This window comes from Coenobita brevimanus, chromosome 57 (genome assembly GCF_032717465.1).
Source record: "Coenobita brevimanus isolate Jiangsu-jjx chromosome 57, ASM3271746v2, whole genome shotgun sequence".
In the NCBI taxonomy this organism is placed as follows: Eukaryota; Metazoa; Arthropoda; class Malacostraca; order Decapoda; family Coenobitidae; genus Coenobita; species Coenobita brevimanus.
Window position 1 is genome coordinate 30478573 of NC_137010.1, and position 17091 is coordinate 30495663.

General features: G+C 41.1%; 1 protein-coding gene and 1 non-coding gene across 2 annotated transcripts in view; both read right to left on the bottom strand.

The window, feature by feature from the left end:
- Nucleotides 1-17091, bottom strand: part of LOC145401952 (uncharacterized) — a 132522-nt gene that overhangs the window by 42798 nt on the left and 72633 nt on the right. The window contains exons 4-6 of the mRNA XM_080274057.1: nt 9764-9875; nt 7639-7772; nt 3990-4103 (exon numbers count right to left, since the gene is read on the bottom strand). Of these exons, the coding sequence (XP_080130183.1) occupies nt 3990-4103; nt 7639-7772; nt 9764-9875 (360 nt within the window). The remainder of the gene's footprint in view (nt 1-3989; nt 4104-7638; nt 7773-9763; nt 9876-17091) is intronic.
- Nucleotides 13073-13191, bottom strand: LOC145402404 (5S ribosomal RNA). The gene has a single exon (XR_013897759.1). It is a non-coding gene; the product is annotated as a 5S ribosomal RNA (ribosomal RNA).

The following is a 17091-nucleotide window of genomic DNA, read 5'->3' on the forward strand; positions in this document are numbered from 1 at the left end:
CAAAAACACTCTCTCATTCCTTTCAAACTTTTCCATGCACATTTCCACATTTGTCCAGAACTCTTCTCACTCTGCTTGCAAAATCTTGCGTTGGCACATACACACATACAATCGCCCACATTTGTAATCCAACTTTTGGTCTTACCCACACAGTCCTCGAGCCAATTGATCCATACTCTCTTATAATCTCCTTCCATGTGTTACTCACAACAATACACACTCCTACTTTTGCCCTCTCATTCTCACCTACTCCTGCACACATACTCCGTCCATACTCCCATTCTCTCACACTCTCTCCTCTCCATTTAGTTTCAGTTAATCCACATACTGTACATCCACTTTTGCACCTTCAAGCACCTGGACAATCTCTCTCTCTTTCGCCACATCATTTGCACTCCTTTACATTCCACGTCACCATCCGTATCATGTCCTTTGTTCGGTCCTTAGTCGTCATCTTTTGGTCAGTCCTGGTCCGAGGCTTCTTGTTCATATTTTTAGTTAGTTGTTTTCTGGGGAGGAGCACTAGCCCTCCGCCAACCCTCTTGCTGTCACGTAGGGAACACGTGTCGGTTGGTTATAAAGTTACCACCCAGCATTGTAAATGATTTCCTTGTTTATTGGAAATCATTTGGCTTGCCACTCGATGTAGAGCTGCCCTAAAAACAGAGTACCACTACACTAAGTGGATGGTTGATGGGTGCCCCCACCTACCACTGAGATAGATAGATAGATAGATTAGTTTTAATAGGAGGGACACTTACCCTCCGCTAACTCACTTGTCGACGTGTAGGGAACACATATGAATTGGTTACTGTATATAGCTACTACCCACTGTATTAAATAATTTCCTGATTTACAGGAAATCATTTAGTTTGTTACTCAATGCAGCATCACTCTGGAGTGGCCCTACACTGAGTGGATCAGGGGTGCCCCTATTCATGGTTTGGCCATGTGAAGAAGATGGAGTGAGAGACTAACTAGGAGTGTATGTGAGTGAGGTGAAGGGTGGGAGAGGAAGGGGGAGACAGAGTATGAGATAGGGGGATGGGGCAAAGAGGTATATTAGAGAGGGAGGTGTAAGCTGGGGGGAGGGCAATGAAATGGAACAGGTCAGGGCAACATTGAGGTGATTTGTTTGTGGCCACCCCTCACAGGATTAAGGCATTTGGCTATAAACAGATAGACAGACATTCATGACACATCCACCCATTTCTCCTCAACCAGCACATCCACATTGCCATATCTCTCTGCACTTCCCCTGCCAAAATAGGTTATATCTACAGTCCTTCCCAGCAACCATACAAGCTGACTCTCCTCTGAACCTGACTTCCTGTAGGCAAAAAAACATCCATCCATCTCTTACTCAGGGTCTCTACCATCCCATGCTCTACCCTTCAAATTATCCATATTCCACAATGCCACTTTGACCCCTCAGGTGATTTTATTTCTACTGGCTTGCTTTTAATGCTTTTGCTTTTGTCATGTCAAGTAAATGAAGGGGAAGATGGACCACAGACCCCATCCACCCACATGGCCCCAAGACCAGGCATGGGATCTGGGACCCACAGTCCACCAGCAATGGCCAGTGGCTGTGGCAGTGGCCTCAGGGCACCCTGCCAGGACACCTACTGGGACACCCTTCAAGCACATCTTGGCACTGTAACTGCCTCGCCATTATACTCCCACTGATAGAGCAACCTCCTGGGACACTACTCCCAGGTCTGAGCCCCTCTCTACTGGGTGGAAGCAGCACCCTGGGAATTGCAAGGCCCTTTACCCTCTGCCACAGATCCAAGCTCCATCCCATCCTGGTTCCAAAACTGCACTGGTGATGTCAGTACCACACCTCCCCTCAGGTCTGCCACCTGGCTACGGGGGCAAAGATTTCTGGTCCCATGCCCTTGCTGGTGCCAAACCCTGTGGCACAGTAGGGTGTGTACGTGGTATATAACGCGTATACATTGTACTGCATATGATAGCTAAAGAAAAGCGTTTGGGGGAGTATGCTGGCTGGCTCTCTGTGTTAGTGTCACAATGAAAAAGGTCAGGAAAGGGAGATGGTCAGTGTATGCAGGGGACTAATGAAAAAGGAGTTCCAGCTCTCCCTATCACCAGCATTTTCATCCTCCTTGGGAGTACTCAGATCGTCTGGGGCTACAGCCTACTCCCTGGTAGGAGAGAAAAGAGGTTCTTATGGACAGTGCTTGCAAGGAGCGTGTGTAAAAGAGTGAGAAATATACAAGAAAATGGAAAGAAGCTTTGAGAATGGGAGAGAGTTGAAGAGGAGAGCAAACAAAACATAGGGTGAATGAGTGTCAAGGAATTTCTGTTAAAATAAGAAATTGCTCTAGAAGGAAGTGAATGCTGTAATGAGCACAAGAGAGCAAATGAATATACTGCAGCAGTAAGAGGAGTGACTGGAGAAGAAGTACAAGATTTTGGTGAGATGAACAGGAGATGGAGTGACCAAGCTGCTGTGATGGAAAACTTGTTTCGTGCATATTTGCATCAGTGCATGGTCACATTACATGGTGTCATAGGAAAGAGAGAGAGGAAGTAGAAAAGCATTACAGAAAATGAAAATTGAAAAAGCAGCAGGAATGGATGTTATCGCAACAAAGTGACAAACAAATGGGAGGGAGGAGGGAGGAACAGCATTGTGGAACAGTTATTATGAATTTTCAAGATATGCTTGGATGAAGATGAGGTACTGGAAGATCAACTAAGTGCATGTAATCTGCTGCTGTATAAAGGCTGGAGTAACAAGAGGGAATGCACAAAGTTTAAAGGTATAAAAATGTCGAGCATACCAGATATGATGTACAGGAGAGTGGCAATTGAAAGACTACTGCAGCATACTGAACACCATATCAGGAAGGAACAGGGAGGCATTAGATGTGGCAGAGGGTGTGTTGATCAGCTGTTTGCTTTTAAGCATTGCATATGTGTGAGTAATATTTAGATAGAGAGGAGAATTACGTAGCTTTTGAGAACCCGGAGAAGAAATATGACAGTTGATATACTTCTAGGGTTGGAGCAAAGCTCTTATGTGTACTGAAGAGGTTTTATCAAAGCAATATGATATGTGGGAGAACGGGAAGAGATGAGGGTGAATTGTTTGAGATAAAGATGAGGCTCCATTTGGGATGTGTTACATCTCCTTGCCCTCTTCCTCTTCCTTCTGCCTGTGAGTGACTCTACACTGAGTGACAAGCCAAATGGTTTCCTGTACACCAAGAAACCATTTACTACGCTGGGTGGTAACCATCTAACCAAATTTAGGCACCTGGTGGTTTAGTGGGTAATTATTGTGCTCCAATTGGATTGAACCTGTGAAGGTTTATATCCAAGGGATGGTTGGGGTTTATTGCTCACGTAATGCCACTCAGGGATGAGTGAGGTTGGTCACTCTCATCTTAAATGTCCGGACCAACTGCCTAGCCCCGGGCTCCTACGCTCCTCATGGGGCAACGTAGGATTAGATGATGGATGGGTGGATGCATCTCCTTGGCTAGGTAATCTGCTCATAGGTAGGTTAGTGAGGAAGGCAGATACAAGTATCTGGTATGAGGCTACTGTACTCTTTATTATACTTAGGCTACCACCAAACAACATTATACAAGTAGGAGTGCTCTCCAAACACTGGAAAGTCTAATGAGTGCTAACAGTATCTAATCTCGCCAGTTCAAAGAGTAATTTCTATGCTGAATAAAATCATCAGGCGGTAGTAAGAATAAATATACAAGACATCATCATACTCAAGGGATAAATAATCATGATGGGTAAATAACTGTGAACATAATAAGATCTAAAACAATGGGACTGCATAATTCTGGAATTGAAATAGATCTTTAATATCAGGTATAAAAAATTCAAGTTTCTCTACACTAGAGTATTCTAAAAGGATCATCAGCATAAATAAAAACAAACTTCCCTTTCTGTGCTACAATAAAAATGGAACTTCAACTGTGATAAGTAACCCAACTGACCGTATGTGTCTTTTTGCCCGGGCCAACAAGCTCAAAGGCGGCATCCTTCTTGCGCTGGTCCTTGATGTCGTCCCCAGTGGCTGAGCGGGCAGTGTAACCCGTCAGATCTAGGGTCTGGAAGGCAACACTGCAGTCAGTTTGGGAAGGTGGTGGTTACGTGGTTTGAGAAATTACTGGTAATCTATCTATCTATTGCCAGATGCCATAATCCCGTACGGGGTGACCATTTGACTCTGAGTTATTTGTTTTACAGGGAGGGGCACAAACCCTCCACCAACCCACTTGACACGTGGGAAGCACGTATGGTTTGGTTATATGGTTACCACCCAGCATTGTAAATGGTTTCTTGGCTTACAGGAAACCATTTGGCTTGTCACTCAATGTAAAGCCACCTGTAACAGAGAGAAAAGCAATATGTAGTGACAGGAAAGATGGGAGAAATAAGAAGAGAGGAGGGCAGGCACAGAAAAAGAATGATAAAGGCTAAGGAAGCAGTAGGCAGCACTACATCAAGTGAGTGGATGATGGTCGCCACCACCTACCACTAAGCGGTGCAATATTCAATGTCTGACAGCTTCACGAAAAATGTATGGGAAAGAAAATGGAGCTGCACTTTCTTTTTGTTGATTTGGAGAAGGCCTTTGAGAGAGTCTCTTGAAAGGTGAGAAAGGTTAGGACTGAAAAGTGGCTGGTTTGAGTGGTTATGGCTATGTATGTGGGTGCTCGCATTCAGGCAAGAGTGAATGAAGATCTGAGTGATGAGTTTTCCGTGAATGTTGGCATGCATTAGGGGTTAGTCTTGACCAACTTATTGTGTTATGGTGCTTGAGTCTCTCTCATGTGACTTCAGAAATGGACTCTCGTGGGAGATGGTGTCTGCTGATGACTTGGTGTTGATTGTGGAGAGTAAATGGGAGGCAAGGGAAAGATTTAGGATGAAATGGAATGGGACAAAATGGTTTGAGAGTAAACGTCGATAAAACATATGTGATGATAGCTAGGGCTGGTGGCAGTACTGTCAAAGCAGAGGGAGTGTAGCCATGTGCAGTTTGCCACAAGGGTGTGGGAAGTAACTTCACCCTGCACAGTGCTTGTGATAAGTGGGCGCATAATAAATGTAGTATAATCAGAGGGAGACTGCAACATAATGCTGATTTCGTGAGTGTGGTGTGTCGGGGAGAGCATGTAGAGATTGTCAGGTGTGAAAGGACTGCTCTTGCGGAAAAGTCTCTTGAGTGAGTGGAGTTCTGTTATTTGGGGGACATGTTATGTGCTGGAGGTGGGGCCGGAACTAGCTCTTTGGCTAGGGAAATGCTTGGTTGGAGGAAGTTTACGATGCTACTGCCTCTCCTGACACTGAGAGGGCTCTCCCTCCATTCTAATGGATTTTTTATGTGGCATGTGTTAGGAGTGTAATGCTGAATGGTAGCATGACCTGGGCAGTGATGAAAGAGGATATTCATAGGCTCAAATATACAGAAATGACAATAATTAGATGTATGTGTAGTGTGTCTTTGAATGTGAGGCCTGGGAGAGCTAGGATTGCAACTGAAGAGTTGAAAAAAATGACGGGATTGGAATGTATTGGTGTTGTGATGAGGAGGGGTGGAATGAGATGATTTGGGCATGTTGAGGGGATGGAAGACAACAACTGGGTGTGGAAGGTGAAAAGTGTGAACATCGAAGGTAAGGCTGCAAGAGGCAGACCAAAAAAGACCTGGGACAAGGTCATGGAGTGTGACTTCAGGGATAAGGGACTGAATAGGGAGGCTGTCAGAAACTGAGCAGCATGGAGAGGCATCATTAGATGACCCAGGCTGATGCACGGTGCAGAAGGTGAAAAGTGTGAACATCGAATGTAAGGTTGCAAGAAGCAGACCAAAAAAAAAAGACCTAGGGCAAGGTCATGGAGTGTGACCTCAGGGATAAGGGACTGAATAGGGAGGCTGCAAGAGATTACGCAGCATGGAGAGGCACCATTAGGTGACAAAGGCCGACGCATGCAAGCATGTTGGGGCCTTTATAAATGATAAGAATGATATAATATGAACACATTCCTTAACCGTCCCATTTCCTCCGCTTTTAGTCTTGACCTTTCACACTCATGTAATAACCAAATTTCAAACTCATACATTAATGTGGACACTAACACAGCCTCAGGTAATTCTTTTGCAGCCTCCATACTTAGACCTATTGTACTGTACAGGTTAGAAATTAATGCCAATAATATTTTTGCACATTGCCCTGGAATATCCCATGTTTTTATACATTTTACCATGCTGTTGTGTATTCTCTACATCGATTCAGTATTTATTTTTTCCAGTTGAATGATGACACTTGAGGCTAATATGTTACCAGTGAGTTCCTATTTGCGATATTTATCCACATTTCTAAAAGAAAATATTATAGGCAGTTTAAAAGTTCATTTATTGTAAGGATCCCAAAGGGGAAAGGGGAGACAAGGGGATGCCTAAGGGGGGGATGCCTGTGTCCGCTCTCTGTGTTTTGGTTTCTGAGTGGGCAGCATCACAGCGTCCTGCCTGGAGCTTTTCTTTCTCCTACCCCCATGATGAGTTAGTGCACCAACTTCTATTCCCCTAAAAGGTACAGTATTTTGATCGTATTGTGCCTATGCTAGTAATGTTTTGAAAGTGAAATCTGCCCTAGAAACTGTTAGATATGAGAAGAGTACAGAGCAGCTCTATGTGTGTGTGAGGAAAGGCAAAAAACTGCTGACCTCAGCGTATGACCCCTTGTGGTAAGGCTAGGTAGTCACATACACCACCGTGATACGAAAATCTGTTTTATAATTGTGAATTATGGTGACGAATTCTTATCCTATGCAGTATCATCCTAACACCTAGAGGTTAGGGTGGTCAAAGGGCGGCTGCATGATCCAAATCCTTGGAATATTCCTATGAAAAGTTTTATTTTTTCACAAAAGTATAATACTTTTATCTTATTATTTTGCTTGAAACTACCTGAAAGTTCTAACACTTTCAGGGGAGCAAGTCTTGGAGCAATTCTTGGTGCAAGCCTGAATATAATTCTGGGGGTGGACTTCAATCAAGTTCCAGCAGAGTATTTTTACATCCGACACTGGGTCCAGCATGCCCATTGTCTGTTTTTTATGCAGTTTTTTTTCAAGTTTTGCCCAGACCTGGAACAAGTCCAATCTCCCTCTTGTCACCTAGCATGTAATGGAGATGCAGAATGTATATAAAGGACCAATTTCTACAGTCAGGGTGTTTTGTCAGCCTCCTGCATCACCCTGTTCTCCTTCCCAGAAAACCAAAAGGTCAACACTAACGTGTATACCTCATACCGTTCGTCAAGTTATAGTGTGGACATCCCTTTAAAAGAGGTCCATTTGTTATTTTATTTTAGAAGTATTAATAATAATGGATCTTCAAACATTTAATATATATTCTATCAACTTTTCTTTAATTTTAAATGTACTGGTCACTTATAACAGTCTTTGTAAGTGGTTTGTGGTGGTTATTCTTCCACCAGTACATAATGGTGGCCAGTACACTATATATTGTATCAAAGCCACCTTTCTGCTCCAAATAAGAAAGATAAAGGAACCCAGTGTGCAACCTCTGCATATGTTGGTTAGTCTATTCCCTCATTTCCACCTGGCACTAACCTTGCGCTGGCGTTCATCAGTGTCCCTGAGGTATAGGTAGAGGCGTCCACCAGCAACAACAGTGTGGTAGGTCTTCAGGTTTCGTAGCAGACCCTTAGTGCGCTTGGCCAGAACCCCATGCTTCTCACATGTTGCTGAGGGACAAAGAGAAAGTTACTCTACTGTGCTGTAGGTAGTTTCTTGCTCCAAACCTTCAATATGATGATTACTTGTTATTTACAATATTCAGTCTATTGCCTGACAATTCCACTCAGCCTAGGAATGAACCACATATTGAAAGGGTTAAAAACAATCTTTGTTAGGCCATTCAAAACAGTGCTTATACTTTTTTTTTTTTTTTTTTTTTTTAATGTGTCTGACTCTGGGCATAGGCTTCACAGTCTGTTCCCAAGGACCAGTAGTCCTCCTCCATACCACAAACCTCCACATGCCATCACTTTGGCACTAACACCCACTGTCCATGCTGAATGCAATCTAGGGTTGTCTCATACAGAACTGGTGTATTGGTATTGGCAAGGGTACTTTTACAACATGTCAACAGGGCTTCTGGTAGATCAGTAGTGTCTGATTTATGAAACTCAAATCTATAAATTGTCCCCTGCACCAGACAGGATTCAAACCTGGGTCCATTAGGACTGCAGGTCACCTCTCTACTGATTCACTCTAACTACTGGTAGATAATTTGATTTAGATTAAGAGAAACCATGGTCATAAATCCTTTGGAACCTGCATAAAACAGGTAGACAAAAAAAAAAAAAAAAAAAAAAAAAAAAAAAAGTACACTAATGGGATTAAGAAAAAAATGGAGATATGGTAGTTTTCCGTCCCCTGAGACTGGGTGACCCTTTCCAAGTTGAATAAAATAATGCAGCAGCAGTGAGAGCAAAATTCAAACTTTGTAATCTAAGTACAGTATGTATGTTTTGCAATCACTGGTTTGCATATGATATTAGTGAGCAGCATTATTATACTGAACTGGAATATATCATCCTCTCATTCTAACATGCTGTCTCCATGATCTGACTTAACTGTTGCAAATATCTGATCCACACACTACACAGTGTACAACATTCTGTTCATTATTCACCTGTCACTAATACCTGTCTCACCCTCTCAGTCCTGTAATTATTCTATCATATGCTTTCTCTGCAACATTCAACCACCTCATCCCCACAACATTTTTTGCCTTCACTTTGGCAATTGTCTATGTACTGTCTATATACTGTATTACAACAAATAACATGGTGAGAGGATTTATCTAACTACTCCTTGTAAAAACAGTAATGTTCAGCTGTCTTGGAGACTCCAATTACATGAACCTGTTTATTTGACTTTCAATAAATCTTCTGTCTTGTCCCTTCCTGGGAACTCCTGCACACAGAATAGTAATGAAAGAACTGTCTCCAGCACACTCTGTCCTTTCACATTTCTCTTACTCTCTGAATATTTCTATACAAAGTCTCCTGCTTTCCACTAGTTCAGGTCTCTTCTCTGATACACCAAGAGGTCTTTCTCTGGTCACATTTTTCCAACATTCTGTTCAAATGTTCATATCACCTTAGTGTTCTTCTTCATCCACACCATAACACAACACAGCATACCCTCCCTTCTTTCCTACATACCAAATCTCTGTATATTCTCCTACTGCTAATTCCATCATGAATTCTTACTGCAGCTGCTGCTCTTAAGAAGTCTGTCATTACCTTTCGAATCTCTGACAATCTGTCCTCACTCAATGTTCATTTTACACATTATATGTAACAGCAGATAACGTGTACTCTCACTCAGTGCCTGCTTCACTTAAGACCAACCAACTCCTCTTCCAGCATACCGTAGTTTCTAGTCATTCTTTATCTCTCAAGTGTTCTCTCTTACTTCACCATCCATGCTTCTATACTTACGCATTATTCCCCTGGGGTATTTATAGTATTTCACTTTCTCCAGCTCCTGTTTCTTCATTTGAATCAACTGTATTTTTGTACTGTAATGATAATCTGATATATTCAAGCACTCAAAGTAAAACAGTGAAGAACATTATTGTCATTTAGCAGAAGCTATAATATCAATAAACAAAAACATACAAACAGCATAAATACTGTATATACACCCTAGTCAGGCAGGCTACCTATAATGGTACTAAATGGCACTGCTTCCACTGATTCCATATACACTTCCTCTGCATCATCCTTCTCTTCCATCTCCTTCCCCTTCTCACTACGCCTCTCATCTCGCCCTCTCTCCATTTTCCCATTCTGCACTGCTTCCTCTTCCTGCAAAAGTAAGTAACTATTTATAATAAAGGTAGTTTACATGACGAAACCAATGCCAACTTTTTCATAATTTTTTCCCCTCAACACATTCAGAAATATTTGAATTTGAATTCTGAGAATGTTTAAAGAGAAGAGAGTAAACTATATACATACATACATACACACACACACACACACACACACACACACACACACACACACACATATATATATATATATATATATACTGTATATATATGTACTTGAAAATTTACCCTGATTAAAAATTGTTTGGATGAACATATTAAAAATGAATGTCATCAACATCATCATCTGCCTTACCCTTGTTCCCACCTAAAAGGATAACATAAAGTATATCAGAATAGAAGCACAAAAAAAACGAAATACAGTACTGTATATTTTACAGTTCAAACCACTACAGCTACTAATATCAACTGCCCATCGCAACTCACAATCCCTTTAATATTAACCCTCATTCTCACTGAATTCTCATTCTCACGCTTTTGTTCTCTTCACGCACACCTAATTTCACTCACTTACTTCAACTCTCACTCCTGTCTGCATCCTTACACAAGCTCCTCATTCACTAGCAAGCATTCTGAGTAGGCTACTTCACTTTCCTCAACAAATACCCCCTCCTACCCTGTCTGTCTGTCTGACTGTCCCTGTGTCTGTCTCTCTATCCCTCCCTCCCCTCCTCCTCTCTCTTACCTCACCTAATCTCACAAAAACCAGCTCACCTCACCATGCTCAGGTCACTTTCTCTTTCCAATCAAAACACAGCACTCAAAATCAGCCAAGGGTATTACATTTACTTGTGACATTTTTAAATTCTGTCACAAGTAAATTTTTTTTTTTTTTTATCATTTAATGTCATGATATTTTTTTGAGATAAGGAAACTGGAAAATTCTTATTGTTTCACAAATTCCTGTCACAGCCAATTAACACAATCATTTTCATCAGTTCTTCTATCCAAAGAACATATTGTTGCTACCTCCAAGCTGTTTTACTTACTGTAGTTTAAGGTTTATGGGTGACCTCTCATACTACAGGGGTTAATGAAGGCTATCTATAACCAGTGCAACTGGAAAAGTGTCTTGTAATACAAATAATGCTGCCTCAATAAAGCAAGAAGAAAACAGAAAATACATCAATAGTTTTAATTGATTAAACACATCTACCAACTCTACCACACCCATTATCACCATACCATACATCTATTATCTTACAATCATTACCTACTACCACACACTACCATTCTTGTCATGTCCTAACACATCACTCACCTATAACTTCCATTAAGGAAAACTACCAACATTATCACACTCCCTACAGCCTACAACACCCACCATCATGCTCCCTACATTAATGGTATTTTTTCATCCATTATTCAATCCAACCTAGTATTGCCCCATCAAGAGCACAGAGGCCCAGGGTGAGACTACTCAATCCTGACATACGAGGCCAGAGCGATAGTCATCATCTGAGTGATATGTGAGCAATATACCCCAACCATCCCTCGAAAGGAGACCCTTAAGGGGAACATCCAGTTACAGCAACTTAAATCACCAGATCACCAGGCAACTGAGAAAGTTTATGAAGGCAATGGAACTAAAACACTACCTTTATACAGCACAAAGGAACACTTTTGTCAGCCTGCACATGTCAGAGAATGGTCCCATAAAGGGGAAAGAACCCAAATGCTACAGAGTGGGGCTCTGGATATACTGTATCTTTCATCAAACAAAAATATCAACCCTACCAAGTCCACTGCTTCCTACACAAACCAACTCTGCCTGACCCTACCACACCTTCTACATGCATTAATTAAGAAGAAATAAGGTAGCAACAAATCTCATGTTAACCATCATGCCTCTGAGGTACAGGGGCCCAAGGCCAAGCAATGGCAGTGCAGTACATTTACAGATACATAACCTTCCTCCAGAATTGTAGTGGCTCAGTGGTAGCATACTTATCTTGTGATTCTGTGCCCCAAGTCATCGGTTCAAGCCTACCTGTGGTACGCATCTAAAGTGGGTTCTGGTAGTATGCCATTTTATGTGTTTGTATATGTTTGCATCACTGATTCTCCTGACATACAGACTTACATTAATAAACACTGCCAACACAGCATTTCTATTTCCACTTTTACATCTATCACTCTTTCACTGACAACCTTTCTCCATTAGTTCTTTGCCAGCATTAGGATGGGTTGATTCTGGCTTTCACTCTTTCTCTGACAGGAAGGTCAGGTTTTACAGCAGATCTAAATTTACTGATACAGATACTGATACAGATGTACGAGCCAACCTACTCTCCCTGGTGGCATAACATGACTATTAAAAAAAAAAAAAAATTCATGGCCTTGTCAAGTGTGGCACAATGAGTAGGTGCTTAAACCTAAAGACCCTTAGGCACAGTCACTAATAATCTATTCAATAAATAGACCTACCATACTTACCACACCCAGTAAGATCACTACCACAATCAATGCCTCCATCACCACACCCATTACCACTACTAATACACCCACTACCATCACAACACCCATTACTACCACTATCTCTCACACACACACACACACACACACACACACACACACACACACACACCCACACACACACACACACACACACACACACACACACACACACTGAAAAAAAGAGAGAGAGGGGTGACATGACTGCAGGGCCACGATGGGAGAACAAAAAAATTGACAGAGAGGATCTGATTGTATGAAATGGGAGAGTAACAAGAGGACATGGAAAGAAACTGAAACAGTCAAGTTGCTTGAGGGATATCAAGAAATATAGTTTTCCATATTGATGCATAGACCTCTGGAATAACATGGACAAAGAGATCATCCAGTCTAAAAACTTAAACGAGTTCAAAGCAAAATTTGACTTATCAAGAAACAAAGATGGGGTTCCCTTCTTGATTTAGCCTAAATTAACCTAACCTATCCAAACCTAAATTAAACTACCCTTAATTCATGAAATGACTGATTTCACAATCTGCCTGTAACATTCATTCATTCATTCATTCATTCATTGCCAGACGCCATGTATCCCAAACGGGGTGGCCAACGGCTTAGAGTTAATTGTTTTACAGGGAGGGGCACTAATCCTCCACCAACCCCACTCGACAAGTAGGGAGAACGTTATGCCAACAGCATCTGGTGTTCCCAGGCGGTCACCCATCCAAGTACTAACCAGACCCAACGTTGCTTAACTTCGCTGATCGAACGGGAAGCGGTGTACTCAACGTGGTATGGCCGTTGGCACATACCGTATGTATATATACAGTATACGGAATCCCTCCAAGATCCGACGTAACAGAGCTAAAGGCATGCCCAGGACTTGGTACTGTCTGGGACTTGGGAAAAATGCCCCTTGACGGGTACTTATAGACCCCAACCCAACCTAACTTTGAAAGCCACCTAAATACCTCCCTACCAGACATGCATAGCACCTATTTAAGACACTATTCACACAAATAAGGGACAGAAACCATGAAATAAATGAAAAGGAACCAGATATTAAGAAAACAGAAGTGAGTATGGAAAATATTTAGCAGTGCACAGGGTACACATGACACGTCCGTGGCCGTTACAAAGATTAACCCGCCTCCTCTATGGCTCTGACAGTGGTGAAGGTGCACTTGAAGCACGTACAGTAATCCAGTGTTGTGCTGCACTTTATCCCTTGCACTGTGAATTATAATAGTTTAATACTGCACATTCTGTTCTTACTTGCACCACGCCAGTTGCAACACACCAGTTTGCACTCTGCACTTAATCCTTTGCACTCTGAATTCTAATTTCTTAACACTGCACAACACTGTAAATTCCCATGTCGTCTAATGAAGGCAATGGAACTGCAAGGTATTGCAGTTTATTCAATGTTTATTCTCAAAAACGAGCATGTGGGGAGCCATGGAGACGAGTGTGCAGTCACGACAGTAGGCAGGGTGGAACTGGCGAGGATGAAGAGGTGCTCCAGCGGACATAGGCTGAACAATGAGCCAAAACACAGCTGCTTGTCACCGCACGGCAAATTCAAAGTAGGGTTGATTTTTTTTTTTTTTTTGTCTGAGGACCCGAGCCCAAAATGTCCAGGACTTGGGTGTCCGGGTCTTACAGGGATTACTGTATAAATATATATACATATATAGTGTGTGTATATATATATATATATATATATATATATACATGTATAGTGTGTATATATATATATATATATATATATATAGTGTGTGTATATATATATATATATATATATATATATATATATATATATATATATATATATACATGTATAGTGTGTATATATATATATATATATATATATATATATATATATATATATATACATGTATAGTGTGTATATATATATATATATATATATATATATATATATATATATATATATATATATATAGTATATATATATATATATATATATATATATATATATATATATATATATATATACATATATTTATATATATGTGTGTGTGTATCGACCTATGGTTGCCTATAGGTTGATAAGACATCCAACTAATTTACTGACATATATTTCATAAAATATTAATAAATGCCACAGTACTTGAGATAACATGCGAATTCTTTCAGCACAGCAGCTAAAAAGGGACTCAGCGCATGCACACTGAGCCGAACGGTAACTTCTAGCATACAACACCAGTGTTTGGGAATATTTGCAGGCCACAGCTAACCATGAAATCGTGAACGAAGGTGTCGCTAAACTTGGGGCTGCACTGTACTTGGGGCAAATACTAAAAGTAATAAAAGACCATGGTAGTAAAATAAAAGGACATTATAATTGGATGGAAAGCCTTTCATAAACATAGAAACATAATGTAAAGTAGCTTGCCATTATGTATGAAATGAAAAGTATATAATGAATGTATAACTCCAGCTATGACGTACAGCTGTGAGACCTGGAAACTGACAAAATCGATGGGAAATACACTAATCAGTTCTCGAAGAGCAATGGAAAGGTCAATGTTGGGAATATCTTTAAGAGACAGAAGAAGATCACCTTAGGTGAGAGAGCTTAATAAATTCAGACATAATAAAAGTTACAGAACAACAGAAATGGGGGTGGGAAGGTCATGTAGCAAGAATAAGGGATAAATGACGGAGCAAGGGGCTGACTGACAGGACTCCAAGAGATCATAAATGTGGCAGAAAAAGGCTAGACAGGAGGTGATGAGATGAGATGGAAAAGTTTGCAGGCAAAACATGGCTGATTGACTCAGTCAAGGAATTCGAAAAGATTGGGGTAGGCCTTTGTTAAGGAGTGGACTTGCTGTGGCTGATATATATATATATATATATATATAAATATAAAAATATATATATATATATATATATATATAAATATAAAAATATATATATATATATATAAATAAAAAAAATATATATATATATATATATATACAGTGGTTCCTCAAATTTCGACAGTTTAGAATTCAATGAATCAAATTTTGATGCATTTTGGAGTTGTCTGCCTACCTCACGTTTCGATGTCAAGTCGCACATTTCGATGCACTCAGGGCCAGACGAAGAGAAGTACAGTAATTATGAATATAAGGAGCAACATAGAAATGAACAATAGAGACTGAGGAAAAAAAAAAGAAAGTCATGTTGTTTAAGGACAAGAGCTTCTGGATGGGAGTAGGCACCAACAACAAGCCATGGGTAAGGTGATGTTCAGTTGTCGGCGGCCATCTTGCGACTGTTCTGCCAGCAGCCAGCCCTCTACAGCCAAGTGCCGCACTTTCAGCTTGTACCTTCCACGTGTGGACATGCATTTCACTGCAATTTAGTTGTATGTATTTTCTTTGTATTTTCGTCGCAACTTACCTGTTTCAAGATGACATGCACGAGTGGTTCTTCGGGTAGCAGTGGTAATGGACTAAAGCAGCCTGGCACCTCTAAATCTTCGCAGCCAAAGGAGAAATGGCAATACAGGAAAGGGCAGAAATACACCAAGTATACACTTGCTGACAGTATGGCAATACAATGCAGAACTACAGTTACTGAACCACAATTATAGTTCATAAAGTTTACAGGGGGTGTGGGCAAAAAATCATGATTTTACATAGTTAGGTTCGGAGGCCTCAGACCCAAACTAATTTTTCCCATAAGAAATTCAGTTTAAATTTGGATGGTTTGAATTTCGCGGTGATCTTTAGGTACCCATGCCCGTCGAAATTTGAGAAACCACTGTATATATATATATATATATATATATATATATACATACTGCATATCTATATCAATTTATCTATCTATCTATATATAGTTATGCATAATTTCATCTTCTTAGGTACTACTGGGGGCCACCTCCTACAAGAAGGGGATGGCCCTTGGAGGTTCCACTCTTCCTATATCCAGCTCTGGGCAAAGGCTGATCACTGCAGAATTTTGTTTATAAAAAAAAAAAAAAAAAAAAAAAAAAAAAAAAAAAGGCCGTGCATACCACAGCTGGCGGGGACCCCCGTGGATTGCTCCCCAAGGGGGATTGCCCATGGGAATCCTACCCTAACCCAAAACTGATTCATATGGAGGTCTACACTGTTCAAAATAGTTTTCCTAACACCCCCCCAATCCATCCTTTAAAAAGGTAAAGTAACATGGTGTGTGACAGGGGTATGTATTATATTTGGCTACCCCTGTAGTAGTGGCATAGTCAGAGGGGTGGCCAGGGTGGCACTGGCCACCCTTGCGGCCACTTTGGCAAGTGCCTGGCCACTCTCTATTTTTCGGGGAATATCCCAAAAAGCTCCTGGATGACCGTAGAAATAAGTCTGATCATCCCGTACCATTGAGCTCTATAGTATGGAGGGACCATCTCCGCAGTGAGCGTGTGACTTTGGCTGCCACATTGTAACACCAGCACTCGTCGCCTCCACCATGGTAATGCAATTGGAACACTGTTCTTAGCTTGCTGTTTCTGTTTTGCTGTTGCTTACATAAGCTGAACAATGGGCCTTGGCACTATATTTTAGTTGCACAGTGGACTATAGCACTATTTTCTGAATTCATCGGCTAATATCAAAAGGCACGGGCATCACGTCAGGTGTAGTGCATTAACATCATCAGTGCTGCCCTGGGCCCCTTGCGGTGGGCACACAAACTACGTGGCGCTACCCATG